The sequence below is a fragment of the Trichoderma atroviride genome, chromosome 2 (genome assembly GCF_020647795.1).
Source record: "Trichoderma atroviride chromosome 2, complete sequence".
NCBI classification, from domain to species: Eukaryota; Fungi; Ascomycota; class Sordariomycetes; order Hypocreales; family Hypocreaceae; genus Trichoderma; species Trichoderma atroviride.
In genome coordinates, this window is record NC_089401.1 from 1,735,730 (window position 1) to 1,754,517 (window position 18,788).

General features: G+C 49.8%; 8 protein-coding genes and 1 non-coding gene across 9 annotated transcripts; 5 read left to right on the forward strand and 4 right to left on the reverse strand.

The window, feature by feature from the left end:
• Positions 1 to 880: 880 nt before the first annotated feature.
• TrAtP1_003332 (uncharacterized protein) lies at positions 881 to 1,424 on the forward strand (the record flags this gene model as incomplete). The annotated part of the gene is made up of 3 exons (XM_014087385.1): positions 881 to 1,001; positions 1,077 to 1,285; positions 1,344 to 1,424. 3 exons carry the CDS (start codon positions 881 to 883, stop codon positions 1,422 to 1,424), a joined length of 411 nt encoding a protein of 136 aa, XP_013942860.1.
• Positions 1,425 to 1,734: 310 nt separating this feature from the next.
• On the reverse strand, positions 1,735 to 2,601 carry TrAtP1_003333 (uncharacterized protein; the record flags this gene model as incomplete). Its single annotated transcript, XM_014087837.2, has 1 exon — positions 1,735 to 2,601. The coding sequence occupies one exon, from the start codon at positions 2,599 to 2,601 to the stop codon at positions 1,735 to 1,737; it is 867 nt and encodes a 288-aa protein (XP_013943312.2).
• Positions 2,602 to 3,026: 425 nt separating this feature from the next.
• TrAtP1_003334 (uncharacterized protein) lies at positions 3,027 to 4,741 on the reverse strand. Its single transcript, XM_066111837.1, has 2 exons — positions 3,981 to 4,741; positions 3,027 to 3,908 (listed from the first exon to the last, which is right to left on the reverse strand). The coding sequence occupies exons 1-2, from the start codon at positions 4,558 to 4,560 to the stop codon at positions 3,187 to 3,189; spliced, it is 1,302 nt and encodes a 433-aa protein (XP_065967916.1). The 5' UTR covers positions 4,561 to 4,741; the 3' UTR covers positions 3,027 to 3,186.
• Positions 4,742 to 4,946: 205 nt separating this feature from the next.
• TrAtP1_003335 (uncharacterized protein) lies at positions 4,947 to 6,991 on the reverse strand. The gene has a single exon (XM_066111838.1). The coding sequence runs from the start codon at positions 6,925 to 6,927 to the stop codon at positions 5,134 to 5,136; it is 1,794 nt and encodes a 597-aa protein (XP_065967917.1). The 5' UTR covers positions 6,928 to 6,991; the 3' UTR covers positions 4,947 to 5,133.
• Positions 6,992 to 7,400: 409 nt separating this feature from the next.
• Positions 7,401 to 7,928, forward strand: TrAtP1_003336 (uncharacterized protein; the record flags this gene model as incomplete). Its single annotated transcript, XM_066111839.1, has 1 exon — positions 7,401 to 7,928. One exon carries the CDS (start codon positions 7,401 to 7,403, stop codon positions 7,926 to 7,928), a length of 528 nt encoding a protein of 175 aa, XP_065967918.1.
• A 1,294-nt stretch (positions 7,929 to 9,222) lies between these two features.
• TrAtP1_003337 (uncharacterized protein) lies at positions 9,223 to 12,791 on the forward strand (the record flags this gene model as incomplete). Its single annotated transcript, XM_014087840.2, has 4 exons — positions 9,223 to 10,233; positions 10,294 to 11,919; positions 11,982 to 12,126; positions 12,193 to 12,791. The coding sequence occupies 4 exons, from the start codon at positions 9,223 to 9,225 to the stop codon at positions 12,789 to 12,791; spliced, it is 3,381 nt and encodes a 1,126-aa protein (XP_013943315.2).
• Positions 12,792 to 13,435: 644 nt separating this feature from the next.
• TrAtP1_003338 (uncharacterized protein) lies at positions 13,436 to 15,163 on the forward strand (the record flags this gene model as incomplete). The annotated part of the gene is made up of 4 exons (XM_014087842.2): positions 13,436 to 14,056; positions 14,130 to 14,180; positions 14,287 to 14,662; positions 14,732 to 15,163. The coding sequence occupies 4 exons, from the start codon at positions 13,436 to 13,438 to the stop codon at positions 14,857 to 14,859; spliced, it is 1,176 nt and encodes a 391-aa protein (XP_013943317.2). The 3' UTR covers positions 14,860 to 15,163.
• A 68-nt stretch (positions 15,164 to 15,231) lies between these two features.
• TrAtP1_003339 lies at positions 15,232 to 15,334 on the reverse strand. Its single transcript has one exon. It is a non-coding gene; the product is annotated as a tRNA-Ile (tRNA).
• Positions 15,335 to 15,487: 153 nt separating this feature from the next.
• On the forward strand, positions 15,488 to 18,561 carry TrAtP1_003340 (uncharacterized protein). Its single transcript, XM_014087843.2, has one exon. It carries the CDS (start codon positions 15,743 to 15,745, stop codon positions 17,162 to 17,164), a length of 1,422 nt encoding a protein of 473 aa, XP_013943318.2. The 5' UTR covers positions 15,488 to 15,742; the 3' UTR covers positions 17,165 to 18,561.
• The last annotated feature ends 227 nt before the right edge of the window (positions 18,562 to 18,788 follow it).

Here is an 18,788-nt window from a genome sequence, read left to right on the forward strand (position 1 = left end):
GCCGTGCGGCAAAATGCAGCAGAGATGCAATAGCCGCATCTAACAAGACAAGCATGATACAATGGGCGGCGAAATCAAAGGCACCAGCGTAACGACCGAGCGGGCCCGCCTGCAGCTCATTCCAAATTCTAACAATTTGAGGTGTTTTGTCTATTCGATATGCTGCATCGGCTGGAGTCTAGGAGCCACTTTTCGATCTAAACAGCTCATGACAAATAGCTGCAGCCAATGGGTGGCGAGACCCGTGGCTATATTGCTTGCAGCGACATCCAACGGGGAATAGTGCATAGTACTGCGTGCCGGGCAGCTGATGGTACTTTGCTCCAATCTTAGCCGATCAAACTGAGAAGACGGTATTTGAGTTTCGGAATGCAGATGCCCTGGACCGGCTCGGGCGTCAGATAGGCTATCTTCTCCAATGACGGGGATTTTGGAAGAATACCGCATTACCCCCCGAATATGTATATCGAAAAACAAAAACCTTGGCTGAGAGAGGAAAAAAGATATAAAGGCCAATGATTCTCTCTCCAATATGCATCTCCAATCCTTCCAGCTAAGCTTCAACCAACGAGCCACCAGCAATAGCTCCACGTCACAACCCTGATTGAATCCCACGTCATCGACAGCGCCGTGCCTCAAACAGCCCCGCCAAAAGCTGAAATTACATTTCGGTATGCTCCAACCACCAATTGCGAAATCCCCCCGCCAATCTAGTTGCGAAGCTTGTAATAGCTCTCCTCTCCAAGGAGCTATATATCTTTGCCTTTATCCATCTTTACCAAACTTTTACACCTTCATTGACGTCTCTAACAACTCTTTCTGCATTAGAAAAATAACCAGTTACTTCCCAAGAACTATACATACATAACCTCCAATCACCATGCCTCTCACCGGACACTGCCTCTGCAAAGCCGTCACCTACACGGCCGACGTCGACGCACCCCTCGTTACCGGCTACGATCACTGCGACGACTGCCAACGCCAGACTGGCTCAACCTACTGTATGCAGACACTTGCCTTTGGAAACATCGTGTTGAAGTTTACATGGACATAATTGCTGACTCAATTCCTGCCAGCTCTCGTCGCCGTCGTCCCCAAAGACAAGCTGACCATCAACGGCCCCGTCAAGACGTGGACCGGCACGGCCGCCTCCGGAAACAAAGTCGACCGACTCTTCTGCTCCGAGTGCGGCTCTCCCATTGCCCACGACCCTTCAGCTGCCCCGGAAATCATTGTCCTCAAGGCTGGCACTCTCGACACCGAGATTAAGAAGAACTTGAAGCCTGTGAGTTTTAATCACCCTTGAGTCTCGAGAATATCTGTTTCTAACCTACCATAAATAGGACACTGAAATCTGGACCGCCGGCAAACTGCCTTTCTGCCAGGAGCATCTGGCCAAGCCTTTCAAGTTCATGCCAGAGTAACTAGTTCAAGGCGAAAAATAAAATCTAATAATGTAATTATAAACGTATACTTGTTCATAGGCATAAAAGCACAATTTTTGGCGAATTGATTCCACTGTACACTGGTGCGGATTCACTTTATCTACCCATGTAGGTACTGATACTGCATCATATAACCACGGCCCACGTGTAGATCATGAAAATGAAAGTGCATTACTCATACTCGATTACTAGAATGCCTTTGAAGGCGTTATGATACAATTGAAGCCCATCCCATTTGCCAGTCAACGCCTAACCTGCATATCCCAATGTTCCCCCAATGATCTTTCTGTTACAATACACCTATGACAATAGCGCCAGCAATCGCAACGGCTAACCCAGACTTCCCGAATGAAGAAGAGGAAACGGCGCCAGATGATTCATGATCAGAGAATGGAGCTGACTCAGGATTCTCCCCCGGAAGTAGCCACTCGAGGGTTGTAACAATTGGCTCCAAGCTGTTGGTAGATGTGAATGAGTTGGTTGGCAGAAATGGAAGGGTTGGATCGATTGTAATCGATGGATCGATAGGTACAGCGGTGTTGGTTTGTTGCACATCGAAGCCATCAATGCAAGTCTTCTGAGGCTCTGCAGCCCCTGCAGCGGGAGCGGCGGTTTGGTTGAAGGCCCAAGGACCTTGTGACGCGATTGCGGTTTGGTTCACGCCCTTGAATGTTTCGACTGGTGAGCCATCGCTGCTGGTGGGCGTGGGAATCACGGTGCCCGCTTCAGCCGGTGTAGACAAGGTTGAGACAGCTGCGGCTGTTGGAGTCCCAGTGCACAAAGCTTTTGATGCCGCATCCAGGATCTTGCTCCAGTACTCATCGTTCTCGCCATGAAAGCCATGCTCCAAGAGACACTTCTGGCACTCAATCCAGGCAGAGAAAGTAGTTCCCCTGCAGTGACAGTCTTCGTGAGCCTTGGCATAGTTGGGCTCATTGGCCTCAAAGTGGCATGTGTTGTCTCTGAAGATGACTTCAACACATGGAAGAGTAAAGTCGTTTCCTGGCTGAGGTGTCACGCTGTCAACCCGACAGATATCTGAATGGTTAGAGACGCCAAATTCGCTTTCAGAGCAAACAACGGCGGCGGATGCAGAGACGGTAGTCATCAGAGCTGCTGCAGCGGCAGCAAGAATGGTGGCGGCGTGATATTTCATGGTGAATATGTCTGAATAGAAGCTGAGTCTATGATGAATGATGATGCTTTGGCCCTGGTGAAGTCCAAAAAAAGCAAATAGAAAAGAAATTCTGTATGTAAACAAAAGAGCACGGCGAGCAATACTGGGATGGATAAACTTGAGAGTTGAAAAGAATTAAGTTGAAGGCTGAGCAAAGAAGAAGATACAGGCAGTCTGCGTGTCTCTTTCCTGCTGTGTGATGAACCTTGTCGCTAAGTGACTGTTCCTCCCTGTTTGGAGCTTATCTGGAAACCTGGAAACTGCACTTTGAGAGGTTGCAACAGCGCGTAAATTGCATAACGGGAAGCGACAAACCGCAGACAAAGAGTTACAACGAATGACTCAAGGTTGAGACTACTCAAGGTTGAGACTACGCAAGGCATTGGTAGCTATGAGCTTGTTGGTGTTTGAAAACAATGTTGCCATTAATCTAGTACATCTATAAAGGTAGATCAACATTAAATAAAGAAACAGTCATATATCCGTTACGCCGTATGGCTCGTTACATGCCGAATAAGTAGCAGTAGAAACAAAAGAGAACTAACCCCCCCTCTCATTCCATCACTATAATACACCCAAGAGAAGGAGGAGCGATCCAGTGATGCCACCCATAACCAGCAGGCTGCTGCTCAAAACAGCCGAAGAAGCTGCATTCTTACTTGGAGCTTCCGGCTCTTGCTTCTGTACGGAGTTGGTCTCTGAGGCAGCAGAAGTGAAGCAGCTTGCTGTGCCGCATTTGTACCCGCTGGGACAGCATCCGGCCACGGATCCTGCATCCTTTCCACACAAGAACCAGCCGCCTGCACACTTATCCGATGCCGTCGCGGTGGGCACGTCGTCTGCAGGGACAACCACGGTGACGCCATGGGAGATGATTGTCGAGGATGACGCCGGGCAGGAGAACGTCTGGCAATCGCGGTCGGTGCGGCAGCAACCGCCTCCATGAGTGGCCAGGCAACCATAGAAGCCGGTTGGACAGCCACTTTGAGTTTCGCCTGACTGGGTTGTCATGGGCGCCGAGGAGGTTGAAGTGGAAGTAGAAGAGGTGGAAGTAGCGTCTGTCGGTCTGTATGGCGGCGCTCCCGTTGCGGTCTCGGTTCCAGGGCCTGTGGCTGTTACTGTCAACGTTTGCGTGACCGGAGGAGGGATTGATGTTTCAGTGACGACGAGAGTCACTATCACGGTTGATGGATTACCTGTTGCGGCGGTTGAATGAGTCGGGGGCGTGGTTTGAGGCGGCGGTGCCGTTGACGACGGAAAGCTAGATGCTGCAGCACTAGGAACGCCTACACATATTCTTCGCATGAGTCTTGGTCGCACGTCAAGCAAACGACGGACTGGATTTGCTCTTCACTCACATCCAACGCCTACGCAGACATATCCCGGAATACAGCAGCCGCCACCAAGCGCGGATGGGCAGCTCACAGCATTTGAGGGACAGGCACCAACGCCTCCTCCGCAGGTAGCGCCATTGGGACAACATGCAATTTGCTCAGCGTCGGAATCGGATACGTTTGTGCAGTATGACCCATCCGCGCAGCATTTATCTGGGGAGCCAATGCCTGAGCAACTCTCTGTTCCCGAGGGACATGCCGCCCTGTTCTGAAGAATCGCCAAGACATCTGCGGCCCGTTTCAGCAAGTCCTCTTCAGCTTCTTGAAAGTGGTATGCGAAGGCGGGATGGTATCGCTTCGTCAAACTGCTGGAGCTGGCATCTTTATCCTCTTGGTCATCGAGCCAAAGGTTCGTGGGGACGGTCGTCTCGAACGGGTTCAACGCTGGGAGCGGCTCAAAAGCTAGGTGGTCAGGAAATAACTTTTCGTTGGCGTCTGGCAACTGTTTCTTGATAGCAGTGGCCAATGGTTGATTTGCCGCCACTTCTGCGACCAGGGCGAGAATCGTTGTCGGTAAGAGAAGCATCTTCGGAATAGAGGCCATCGTAGGGGGGGCGATCAGAGCCTCTTGTTGCGTCGGCGAGATGAGGCCTCAATTGAAGAGCGCAGATGGAGAGGCAGAAAGTTGAAGTCAGAAGCACATGCGCATGTGAGAAACTGAGCCTTGTCAGCTGCTACAGCAGTCAAAAGAAACTAACGACCCATGCACGACCAACTGATCCCGGCTCGCCTCCAGCTGTGATGCTGGCGCCAATGCATCAATACAAACAAGCTGGTGGCTGGGGTAACCGCCTTAGCTCGCGCTTTAGTGGGCCGCTGCAGCTCAGCTGTGCCTGGCTCAGAGAAGAGGTGACGATAATTCCTCATGCAGATTATCATCAATGATGGCATAAATATCACAATCAAGACTCTTCGAAATATACTTGTATTGCCTTGTTATTATCTTAATGATATGGTGCTGCCAAGAGTGTACAAGTGTCTAGTGTGGCTCTGCCATCACCAGCTGAAATTGACCAGGTAGCGTCTATGGATACATCGTAATCTTACAGGTCGCCGAAAGTTCTATATACATACATGTCATATACAGTCATTATACTCGTTCTATATAATATCCCTTTCAAAACATAGTTTCCTTCTCGTCTTTTCCAGTTTCCAGCTCGGGATGCGATGGCGTCTCTTCCTGAGTCTTAGTAGGCGTTGACGCTGTAATAGACGGCGTCCTCACAAAGGAGTGGCATAACAAGCCGGCAGCAACACTGACATTCAGGCTGTCCACGCTGCTATTGCGCACAAAATATGGCACTGACAGCTCATAGTCGGCTGCTACCTTGATTGGTTTAGACAGGCCATATCCTTCGTTGCCCAAGACCAGTATACAAGGATGACTGGCCAGCGGCTGTTGTGCCTCAACGTTGGCAGTGGAGATGAATTTGTCGTGTCTTTGCATGAGTTTGGGGTCGGGCGGTGCGACGGCAGCGTATGTCTTCCATCCTGCCTTTTTAGATTCCTCTATAAAGCTAATGGGCGAGTCGACGCTGAATATCGTAATCTCTTCCACAGCACCGGCCGCAGATTTGAGTACAACCGGAGTCAAGGTGGATGAGCTGCGATTTGTGATGCCCACTGCATCGACACCAAGGTAGCTTGCTGTTCGCAGAATGCCCCCCAAGTTGCCCGGATCTAGAATCTCATTGAGCAAAAGGACAAAGGGCTTTGGTGCATTGTCGTTCTTTCGGGGTATAAACGTGTCTTGCCCGTTGATCGATTCCTCTTCCTTTGATTGGTAGTCTAGTTCGACATGAAAGCCTAGCTTCCCCGGCGTTTCTTCGAGTCTGCTTAATGATTTCACCGGTAATCGAGGTAGCGGCGACGTCTCTAGAACAAAGCCGTTGTGCGGCCGACCCATGCTCATCTTGTCCATTAACCTCTGGTCTTCGTTTGGGATGATCGTGATCGGGACGCCCCGTCTCTCCGCTAATCGAGTAATGATTGCATTGTCTTTTAAATCCTTTCGGTTTTCGCCTCCATATATGAAGAGTTTATATAATTTTCGCCTTCCTTGCTCAAGTGCGGCTTTCACGACGGATTTGCCGTACAGAAATTGCGAGGCGGCGGTCGTGTACTTGATATTCATGGACATCATCTGATTTCTCCTCTCACGAGGCAGCGGTGATTCTACATCTCCATGAAAGTCACTGGTGCGATCATCTTGACTTCGAATAGATGACCGTGGCCGTTCCGAACGCTCTGTAGGCCGAGCACGTTCTGTAGGCCAAGAACGCTCTGTAGGTCGAGAACGCTCTGTGGGCCAAGAACGCTCTATAGGTCGAGAACGCTCTGTAGGCCAAGAACGCTCTGTAGGCCGAGAACGCTCTGTAGGCCGAGAACGCTCTGTAGGCCGAGAACGCTCTGTAGGCCGAGAGGATTCCGTTCTGCGCCGGGGGCTGTTTTCCAGCCTCTGAAAGGGCAGCGGTCGCACTGGCTCTTGAACAAGAGCAGCAGCCTGATCCTTTAACGCTCCATGCTTGAGTTGGTAAACCAAGCTTTTCTTCCCATACTCGAACTCGGGATTGAGAAAGCGCTTGCGCCTCGTCTGTTTGCCGGATTCCTCCTCGTCTTCCTCGAGTTCCTTCCGGCCAAGCTTCTTGCGTAATTTCTGCTGTTGTCGAGGTGAAGCTGCACCTTCGAGCGCCCTTCTAGTTAGCCCACCACTTCTACCATTGAACGAAGAGTCTCGATCTCTGGACCGGCCTCCGAATTGGACTCTGTCGGATCGCCGCACTCCTCGGTGGATAGCAGAGAGGCTTGCAGGTCGACTTGTCTGCAAAACATAAGCACTGGGCTTGTACATGCAAAGGAATAGTTGGCGCGATAGCCCCTTGGGCCTTAGTTGCCCAAGAGACAACATCATTGGGATAGAAGAATAATAACTGAGCAGTGGTAGTTGTATTGCAGCTAAACCAACCACTCTAACGAGCTCACTAGGTTGACATGTTTTTTTTTCTGCCGCAGATCGTGGGGGACAATTACAGGGTCCTTGGAAGGCGGTGAGCCCTGATAAGCAGCTAGTTCCCTTCACTAAGCCCATTCCAGCGATTAGACCACCGCGTTGTGGCTACGGCCCGCGTCTAAGGCCTTCCAGAGCTGCAGGACGATCTAAATCGTGTGGTTTAGATCATTTGAACATTTGCGACTGTTGGTTCCATGGCACCGATTCTGTATATATCGGCTTGTATAGATGCATACCGATAGCGCTGGGCGCTTGAGTTTACAAGGTACGGGGTTTTCACTTCACTTTGCGTTGATTGTCTTATCAGCGGGCGCTGGCATTCTTCCTGTTGCCCAAAACACAGCAGAACAGCTTCTGTTAACCAGAAACTCTAGATGAACGAATCAAGTGTCCTCCAAGACCTGTTTGAGCCGAACGAGGAGAAGAGCCATGACGATGTTCCCGCACTAGGCCTTCCGATCTACGATATGGGCGACCTGGGCGATCTTGCGCTGCTAAAGGCGGCGTTGGATGGAGAACAAGAGATGGCTATTGATGAGGCTGAGGCTGAGGCTAGCGAGATGCCCTTGGACGACAGCCGCGATCCGACGCCCGATTTTACAATTCAAATCGACTCCGATACAGATACGTCGAGTAGCGAAATGCAGGTGGATGTTGCGCCGGCAACGCGGATTGAAGTCGCGATTCCAGAACTCTCTGCCGAGAGACGAATTGAGTACTCGGCAGTACATAGCATGGTCGTCGAACGGCTTGCGGCCTGTCGCGAATATCGCAACGACTACATCGAGTACGATTTAGAGTTTACAGACGGCAGAATCCAGACGGTACGTTTAGAGCAATCTGTCTATCCACACCTTGAGTATCGCTCTCGAATTCTCAGAGCTACAGTCCCCTTGGGTTGAGATGCTCCCCTGCTCGCGACCCACACTCACAATGCGCTGCTTCTACCTAATAACCACTACTTTCTCACCGGCGCTTCTCCTGGTTGAAGCTAAGCACTACCGCCGTTTCTCTGTCTCTCTTACACTGCATTTTCCTTCAACTCTTCATCGCTGCATTAAATGGGCCGGACCCACAGCATATAACGCTACCCACCAACCGCGCCATGTGTTTTTCTTGACTTCTACAATGTCTATTTTCATCCTCATTGATATAGTCTATTCATATTAACACATTTGAAGTTCGACATTACAGGCCTTCTTCAGCAAATCAACGGCGAACAGGTCTTACGGCGTTGGCACGAGGGTTCTGACATGAGCCCCGCTGATAACAAGCGAAAATACGTCCCTGATGAGGAGGAATGGGATTCCGAACTGAATGATGCCGCCTCTGACGCCAAAGCATCAGAAGTAGAAAACGACGATGAAATTTCCGATGATGAGCCCACGTTACATCGCAGTCGCACGCTGCGCTCGCGGCAAGAGAGCAATCGGCCAAGCTATGCTGGCGGCTCATTTGAATCCGAGGGCGAGGATGAGGACGGGTCAATCGAAGCTAACCAGCCATCGCGCCGCCTCCGACAGCGGAAATCAACACAGCTGAAACTGACCAACATGTCTTTGAATTCAAGCATCCTGGATCAGGACCAAGACGAACTGGCACTTGAATCTCGCCAAACATCAGAGGAAACTGACAACTTCATGCCTATTGTATCTGACCTCGCAACAAAAAAGGGCCGTCCCAACAATCGATCTGCAAAGCGTTCTCGCCGGATCAAGAAGCAAAATGAAAGAAGCGCCATATTGTCTCGCAAAGTATTGGATGATTCTGATATTGAATTTGAGCAGCCTCGGCGGTCTGCGAGAGCCACAAGGAACCAGACGAGCATGGATGACGACGCTTTCATGGACGACGACTCGTTTTATGTGATTGATGACAAAGCAGCCGCTGCACCAAAGATTATCTCCGTCAGAGAGGTTTTCCAGCCAATATCTCCAGACTCTGATTTCGGTTCTGCACATATGCAGCAATGCCATACCTGCGGAGGCTCGAAGCAGCGGGGCCAGCTGCTGCATTGCCAAGGATGCTCTTTAACGTACCACAAGAATTGCATTGGATACCGGAGCAACCGTGAGCATATGGCTACCAAAATCGGAGACGATGACTTTGTGCTACAATGCAGATTCTGTCTTAACACTCATTTGAAGAAGGATCGCAGTGCGCCCAGGCACAGCGCGTGCCAGAGCTGCAAAAAGGATGGTCGAGCCTGCGCGCCATTCTCACAGAAAAAGACCGCTCGGCAAGAAGAAAAACTTCGTGAAGAGAATGGCGGTATCGACCCAGTTACCCCCCGTCTCTCCTGAACTTATCAATAACTCTGATAATGTTCTTTTTCGGTGCACTACTTGTCATCGAGGCTGGCATCAAGAGCATCTGCAATCCTCTGGAGACGACTCTGTTGGAACCGATATTAAACCCGAGCGCCTAAAGGATTACTCCCCTGATTGGCAGTGCAATGATTGCAGCTCTGTTGAGAGCAAAATACATCGCCTGGTGGCATGGCGACCTTACACTCAGCAAACGCCCCTCCCTGCATACGAAGATGTCAGTGAAGATCAGAGAGAATATCTTGTCAAGTGGCACGAGGCTTCATTTGCGCATTGCTCATGGGTCTCTGGATCATGGTTATTTGGTGTTGCCGCCGGCACTATGCGGACCTCGTTTGCAAAACGCGCAGCTGAGCAGAATCTTCTTAAATTTAGCAGTGATGAAGCTATTCCAGACGAATTCATCACTCCCGATCTCATTTTCGACGTCAAATTAGCCAGCTCGGGTTCTCGAAACAGATCAAAAGAAGAGGATCTTGCCAATATCTCTCAAGTCAAGAGTATACTAGTCAAGTTCCACGGCCTTGGCTATGATGATGTTGTATGGGATTCTCCGCCTAGTCAAGATAAACCTCGGCTTTACAGCGCCTTTGTAGAAGCATATCGCGGATACATAGAGGGCAAACACTTTCGTAACGAGCCTTCTTCAAAGATCAGAGAACGTATCAGAGAGTATAAGAATAGCCCATTCAAAGAAGTGGACACGCAGCCTGTTGGCCTTAAACGAGGAAAGCTCATGGGCTACCAGATTGAAGGCCTCAACTGGCTGCTGCAGAACTTTCACCAAAGCCGAAGCATTGTCCTTGCAGATGAAATGGGACTGGGTAAGACAGTCCAGGTTGTTGGTCTTGTAACTTCCTTAATTCAAGATACACCAAGGGTAAGTGAATGCCTTTGTATGTGCTGCATTGATTTGTTCAGACTCTCTAACATGTAAAAGTGCTGGCCCTTTCTCATCGTGGTTCCGAATGCCACCTGCTCCAACTGGCGTCGAGAGTTCAAGCAATGGGCCCCAGGTGTCAGAGTCGTCGCTTATTACGGAGGCAGGGAACCTCAAGATATTGCCTACAAATATGAGCTGTTTCCAAATGGCAATACCGAAATGAAGGCTCAAGTTGTCATCATGTCTTATGACTCCGCGCAGGATCCACGAACGGTATCACTTTTCAAGTCCGCCAATTGGGCGGGTCTGGTTGTGGATGAAGGCCAGCGGCTGAAAAATGATCAAAATCTTCTTTACACTGCCTTGAAGTCCATGAAAATACCTTTCCGGCTGCTTCTTACCGGTACACCGCTGCAGAATAACAAAAGAGAGCTGTTTAACCTTTTACAGTTCATCGACGAAAAACAAAATGCAGAAAAACTGGACGAAGAATATGCAATCCTAGACAAAGATACTCTTCCCAAGCTGCACGAAAAGATCCGGCCGTATTTCTTGCGCAGAACAAAGCTTGGCGTCCTCAAGTTTCTTCCCCCTATGGCACAGATTATCCTACCTGTTACTATGACGGTTATCCAAGAAAAGCTCTCAAAGAGTATCATGGCAAAGAATCCCCAGCTCATTCGAGCTGTGTTTGCAAACAGTAAAATGAACGCAAAAGATCGTGGCAGCTTGAACAATATCTTGATGCAGCTGCGCAAATGCTTATGCCATCCGTTCATGTATTCCGAAGCTATTGAGGAGCGTCACCACGACCCAATGGTACTTCATCGCAATTTGGTAGAGGCATCAGCCAAGCTTCTGCTGTTGGAAATCATGTTGCCCAAATTAAAGGAACGGGGTCACCGTGTCCTGATATTTAGCCAATTCCTGCAACAACTTGACATAATCGAAGATTTTCTTAATGGGGTTGGTTATGGATATCGTCGCCTGGATGGATCAATTTCCAGCTTGGAGAAGCAGCGACGTATTGACGCCTTTAACGAGCCAGGCTCTGAACTGTTTGCCTTTTTGTTATCGACCAGAGCTGGTGGTGTTGGAATCAATCTCGCAACGGCAGATACTGTCATTATAATGGACCCTGATTTCAATCCCCATCAGGACATCCAAGCTCTATCTCGTGCTCATCGTATTGGCCAGAAGAACAAGGTCTTGTGTTTTCAGCTCATGACTAAAGATTCGGTCGAAGAGCGAATAATGGAAATTGGGCGCAAGAAAATGGCACTGGATCATGCACTCATTGAGAGTATGGACGACGAGGAACTGGAGGGTGCTGACTTGGAATCGATATTGAAACATGGTGCTCAAGCGTTATTTGACGAAGGATATGAAAAGACTGCTATCCAATACGATTCAGCATCTGTTGATAAGCTCTTGGATCGTTCTCAAATGGAGAAGACCGCGGCAAACGATGACAACTCTGCCGAAAGCCAGTTTAACTTTGCTCGTGTATGGGCCAACGACAAGGGTGGCTTTGAGGAGAGAACAGATACTGGCGAAGAACTAGCACCAGAACCTATCAGTTCTAGCGTCTGGGACCGAATTCTTGCTGAAAGAGAGGAGGAAGCCAGGCGGGAGGCAGAGGCCAATAAAGAAGTCCTAGGGCGTGGCGCGAGACGTCGAATGGTATGATGACCAACCTTCAAGCGACTGATGTACAAACTAACGACTAACGATTGTACTCTTAGGCCGTGAATTACGGAGCCAAAGGCACCGAGCAATTTGTGGCTGGCGATGTGGGTGCTGATTCTTCGGACTCATCTGACGACTTTGATGTTGCAAATGCTCCCGAAGAGTCTGATGACGATGTAGATTTAGATGCGTCAACAGGAGGTAAGTGGGAAGAATGGTGGCCCTCCAAAACAATGACGGACAGTAAAGTTAACAAGACATCTTTAGCCGAGCGAGAAGTCGAATTTTTATCGATGCAAAAAGTCGGTTCCAAAAAGGGCCGAGGCCTTGCCTTTGCTACCCAACCGCTCATGACTACCCAGCCGCTCATGAATGTGCCACCAGCGGCGCCAATACCAGGCGTAGGTGCGCCTATACAGATGCAGATGGGCCCTCGTAAGAGAGGCAGACCCCGAAAGTCACTTGTCGACCCCAACGGCAATGTTATAAATAATGGCCCAGCAATAAAGCATGGCCCAGCAATTAAGCAGTCTGCTACCCCTGCCTTGGCTTATAAAACAGGCTACGGCAATGGCAGTGAAGTTACAGGCGAAGAGGCCAGGCGCCAACAAACTCGCCAACACTACGAGCAGTATATCGCTTATCGCGGTCGAGGACCCCCCATCCAAGCGCAAGCGCAAACGCAAACGCAAGCGCCCACTGGGTTTGAATATGTGTCTCGCCTCACCTCTGAGGCGCAAGTCCGTGTGGCCTTGGATTACGTTGCACACACCCAGGGCAATGTGTCAATGAAAGAGCGACACATTGCTGCATTGTTTCACAGATTAGAAGAGGTGCGGATACAAGGCGGGATTGCGCAGAGTTGAAATGCTCACTCACCGCTAGTAAGCATGAGAAGAAGAGAGAAATGATTTTAATGACGGTATTGTTTTCTAGATTGGAAAACAAGAGTGAATATCCTGATGCCACCAAGGCGTGTACATGTATATAGTTTTAGCATTTAGCATCTTAGACATTGCCCCAGGGTGGGCGGCCACCCAGCATTAGCAGGCAAGAAGGGGGAAAAGCAAAGCTTGCCAATAGGAAAATTAAAGAACCTGACTAGATAAAATTGCCGGTACTATTTCCATCAGGCACGGGGCAGATACCAGCGGATGGTGGTGAATTCGCTGCAGGTAGCCGAGCCCTGACTTGATCTCTGGACAGGGGTAAGATACAAACGGATGAGGCGAATAGCTTTGATGGCTGGGACTGGGCTGTTGAGATAAAATCTTCTTTCATCTTCCTCTCCTTCCTCTTCTTTCCTCCTCACTGTCATTGATACAAAACTCCCTTTCCTTTAGTGTTGAAGACTCTGGGTATTGTTGTCCATCCAGCACTGCTCTCCTGTCAATCGCCATCAGAACCCCTTTTTGCGTTATACTATCTACTACCATTGCCTCTCATCAATCTATTCCTCAATCTTCTCGCCCAATCTTCTTGTTTCCTCTGCTATTCAATTATTATAGCAATGGATCGCTCCAGTGGACTCGTCTCGAGACAGGGAAGCATATCCCACATGCCATGGCCCTCTGAGACGTCAGCATTTACATCCCATCTTCGACAGTGCTCTGCCGAGCCTGCTATGGAAAGGCAGCTGGGATTTGACCGCTCACATCCATCCCTCAGCAGCTATTTCCTCCAACTATCTGGCCAAGACGGCAGAGATGCTATTAGGGAGCCGCCGCAGCAAATGGTTTATCCTAACCAGCAGCAAATGAACAACATCGTGTCGATGAGTCCCGCAGCAGCTACTCCTGCATCTCGAGGCCTTGCCTCGAGTAACTGGCGTACTATTGGGCAAGAAGGAAACCCTTTCACGCGAGCACATCAGCGAGCCCAGCCAAGCCTGGGTCTCGCCATGGCATCAATGGAGCAAGGCGACGCAAGAGGAGCCGTGAGCGATGGATATGCGTATTACCTGAGTCGCGGCGATGGACAGGTGACCAGGCTTATACCGGCCGATGTGCTGCCGTCTTTGAATGAGATCCCGCCTAGGGAGCTGGAGCAGCGAGGAATGATCGTCTTGCCATTGCCTCGAGGTATTCGGCCCAGTGGAACTGCAGATGTGAATTATGCAGTGACAGTCAAGGTGAGCAAATTTCTTCATGTTGCAAAAAAGAAAAAAAAAGTTCTTCTTTCGAAGAGGAAGCTGAAGCTTTCAGGCTCAGGCATCTCCATACCACACTCCTCGACGGTCATTAGAAGTCGTCCAGGTATGTCTTAAGCAAGCCCTGACTCATCCTCTTCCTCCTTCAACATCACTTATCCATTTTGACCAAATCATATCGTTTGTGAAGCTCACGAATCTCTTTCTTCCAGAACCAAATCGACCGCATCGTTGCCACAAACCCAAATGTGCACAAGAGGAACAAGGTATACTGCGACATGTGGATCCACGAGGGCAGATGTGCCTTTACCCAGACAGGATGCAAGTTCAAGCATGAGATGCCCCTGGACGAAGAAACCCAGAGAACCCTTGGGCTTTTCCAAGGCCTCCCCAGTTGGTTCAAGAAGCAGCAGGAGGAGTCGGCCATGAGAACGGCCCGTGAGAGTTCCAGTTCCAGTTGTGAGGCCTCACCTACGACTTCGTCGTCTCGAAGCTCGGATTTTGCTTGGCAGAATGTTGCGCTGGGTAGGATCCCCGGAACGGTGGACTCATTAATGGCGATGTCGCAAGATAACAGCAACAAGTTTGGTATGTTCAGGAGCGAGACTTGGGGGAGTAAACATTCTGGCTTTGATACTGATTCATAGACTCTTGCAGATGCTATCCGCTCATCTCAAATGATAGATGTCCGCCCGGTTCCATTTTCTTGGGGCCCTATTGCGCGTCCGAAGGGGGCGGCGTCGAAAGACAGCCCAGCGGGAAGGGCTTTTGGAATACACGCGTAGGATCGCGAGGCCGCATCAATTTTTGCTTTGGAGTATCGTTGAGTGCAAAGTGTTTATGTTATAAGGAGATGGAAGACAAATAGAAGGGGTAGGTAGACAGCACAAGTTTGGTATTCGAAAGTTCATGTTTGGTATCGGATAATTGGGCAGGTTTTGAGAGAAAGTCTTAGTATCTATGTAGATTAGTAGTAGAGGCTATACCAGATTTCTTTCTTTCTTTTGTGATTTTGATGGCATGTTATGAAGTTGCATATTCCAAGCGAAAAGTATATATGTGTTGAACATTTGATGAAGAAGACAAAACAGGCTGCTGAGAAGGACAAAAAAAGAACGAGTTAAAGATAGTGAGTGCGCGCAAAAAGAAAAATAGAATGCTCATAGCAGGGCTTGAACCTGCGACCTCCGCATTACCAACATTGGAGTCGTTGGACTCGAAATATTAGTACGAAGCTCTAACCAACTGAGCTATACGAGCGATCTAATTGTGATAGCAAGTACGCCGAAATCATAATTATAGAGCCTGCCTGCAAGACTTACTTCTAGATTGCTAGATGACTAAGCTGGCTCATGGCTGCCTAGCTGGACTTGTCCTGTTTGATAGACTACTCGAAATCACTGTAACGATTATCATGGCTTTGCTGTAGCCTAACAAAGAATTAAAATGCCCCTCTGAAGCCGAACCGAGGGATTCACTACCCTATTTCCGCTATGAAGCCCTAGCGACCAAAGACCAAGTGGTGGCCATCGTTCAGGGGCAGCCATCTTCAGAAGCCAAGAATCTAGCAATATCCACAGATCTCATAGAGGACAGTCTTGGAAGAGCGTGGACCGTTTTCTCCCAGCTTTCTCATCTCTCAGCCTATGATCAAGCCGCTTGAGAATCATGGACCTTTCACAACTCCCGGATGTGAGCAACCGGCTTGTCACAGCGGGTAATCCAGCTCGCGATGGTATATCAGGCATGGACCATGAACGATGCGCAGCTCTGCACAATTACTTGTTACAGTACGCCTGGCTGGCTGAAGGCCGTTCGTTGGGCAGTCTGAGAAATAATTCCAACACCTTCTTCACCGTTCACGGTACTGCGGCCGAGCTTATTCGTACGCGGCTCAGCGTTTCTCTGGCGATGTTCCTTGATACCGCCAAGTTGCCTCCCGATGCTACCGAGTGGCTGCCATTCTTCTTCTGGGCCGGCGGGCTCTCCGACCCAGGCTCACTCATCGACGAAGCCCTGACCGACTTGTTCGACCAGCCAGAAGACAGCCTGGTGTGCTTGTACTTCCCCAACATCGGTCAGGGCGGTGAATCTGGCGGCGGCCTGCTCTACCACCAACGCCACCACCGGGCTGCCGTCTTCATGCACATGGACGACCTCGGCTTTGCGTTACCCGTGGAGGCCCACCGAGAGCTCTGGCATCCGCTCGAGACGGTGCTGTCCAACTGGATCGGCCTGATTCACCTTGGCAAGGTCGCAGCGTCGCCCAGGGACGAGCCGGCCCTGTATGACAGCGAGAAGATTGGCCCCTGGGAGTGGCGGCCCTACGGCGAAGCCCAAGTTACGTCTTGCATCAGCGCGTGGAACCGCCTGTGCGAGGCCATCGAGGCGCGGATGCCACCACAGCCTCCGCCAGCCGCAGATCCAGGGCCTCTGCTGACACCCGCCGTCCTGGATGGAGCCTCTGTGCCTCAAGACTGCTTTTCGCGCTCGTTTCTCACCGCTGCTCGGCGGCCTCTGTTTAACTTCATTGCTCCCGGCCTTTTGCTGCCTCCGGCGGACACGTCTGCCTTTGCCGCCGTGCAACCCTTTTCGAAATTGTCTCGCGGCTGTCACACCATACCTTCTGTTTGCATTTTCCCTGCTGCCGGCGGTGAGGAGGTTGACTTGGCGGGATCGCCATATCTGTTTTCCACCGGCATTGATGACTCAGTGCCGTCTCGTGTTCTTGCTGGTGTGTACACCGAACCAGTTGATAGGGGTAATTACGATTATGCCGAGGAAGGATTTCGGATGTTGCTTCCGTACGGCTTCAGGGGTGACTGGGGTGACCATTTAGGCGCGCGGAAAAGCGATGGATCAACTATTGAAAGGAATAAGGGTACGGAGCTTTTCCAACACGGATACAAACCTTTTGGTGGTGACTACTACCGGGCTCAGCGGCTGGAACGCTTGCTTGAGTGTTGGTTCAGGCTTGTTGACCAAGGTATCTGGTCGGTTGGGCCACAAGGGGTAGAAGGCACCATTGATACTTTCAAGGAGGCTGATACAGAGCGGTGGAAGGACTATCTCATCCCGCCCACTTGGTGACACACTGCTAGTTCTATTTCCCCTTATTTTACTGCCTTGAAGTATTTCGGCTTCGGCGTATTCCGACCCGTGTACAAATTTTCCCTTTACTGTGAGGGAATCAAGGAGATATGTAAGGACCCGAAAGGCTGGTCCTTGTGTTGACGCCATAAGGTCGTACAATGGGTGGCCAGCTTCTTACACGATCAGTGAGTAACATGCAATGTGCTAATTACATGCTCCGACAATAGATAATCACCTTGGAGATAATCTAACGCAATCTAAAATCCCCTGAATGAAATACACCATGAGACGGAAGAGGCAGGATATGTTCTCTCAGCTCCGCAATTCGAGCGGCAGCCATGCATATGGCCAAGTACGGGCGAGGTTAGTCCTCTGCGAAGGATTACATCTGCCAATTATAGCATGACTTGGCCGCATTGTTCTGGAAGTAACAATATAGCGATTGAAGCTCTTTATTAAAGTCTGGTGTCCTCTACTGGGTCAAGTGAGGTGATCAATTCAATGTTCATGTGGCACTTTCAAATCTTCCAAACATGATATGAAAAGAGTACTGCCACGCTTAACATTTATCGGCGAGGATATTTTGACAGGAGAAGCGTCACTGGAAAGCGTCTTGGTCGGCAAAACGATGTCCTGGGTAGCATCTCGACACACCACCCGTACCGAAGACAGAGCCTATTCACTTCTTAGAATTTTTGGCATCAATATGCCTCTTCTTTACGGATAGGGAGAGAAAGCATTTTTGCGACTGCAAAAGGAGATTCTGAAAGCTTCGACAGACCTAGCTATATTCGCCTGGATATTTGACGAGAATTCGGATACTTCGTGTGCGATACTGTTCCATCCGTGCCAAAGATCTTTTAGAGTTCCGACACTGTCAATATCTTGTGCCATCTGTTCATACAGAAAGATGAATGGGATTAAAAGGACGACAGCTTGACGTGACCGCGCAAGGCGCTGGGTCTCTAGGAGGCTTCGACGAATGCTGCCTTTTACTAATTGACTATACTACCTACAACAACGATTTGGCCGATAGAAATTTGTGCGTGAAGCAGAGGCAATATGGATCGAATCTCTGATTGAGCCATGGGTCTTACTTTCTCTGCCACTTCCCAGCAATGCCTCGCGTCTCAATGGGCGCTTCGCAATTCATAGCTCACCAAAACACCGAGCTCCTGCAAAAGATGGTTATCAGAAGCTGGCAAAACTCTATTCAAATCAACTTAGATAAGAGGGTTCGGGTAAAATACCCGCCTCTTCAAAGTTGGGATGTACTGAATGGTCGACTGTTCAACGACGGATATCGGGGGTTCTGGGGATATTGCAGACTATCGCTGCCCTCCTGCATTTCCAATCCCAATGATACGTCTTTGAACGATGGCCAACATGTATAGGGAGTGTGGCCTGGGCTTCACTCGGAAGAAAGTGAGACAATACTAGATATGAACTATAAATAGAAGCAGCTGAAATGATATGTCGCGTGAGACAGGGAGGCTATACATCTTCTGCTTCATTAACTACTTTCAAGGTAACGACAGACTGTAGCCCAGGCAGGTCAAAACAAGCATGTCCAGCTTGCGTCAATTATTTGCCTGCATACGGCGTCTTTTCTGTCGCACCT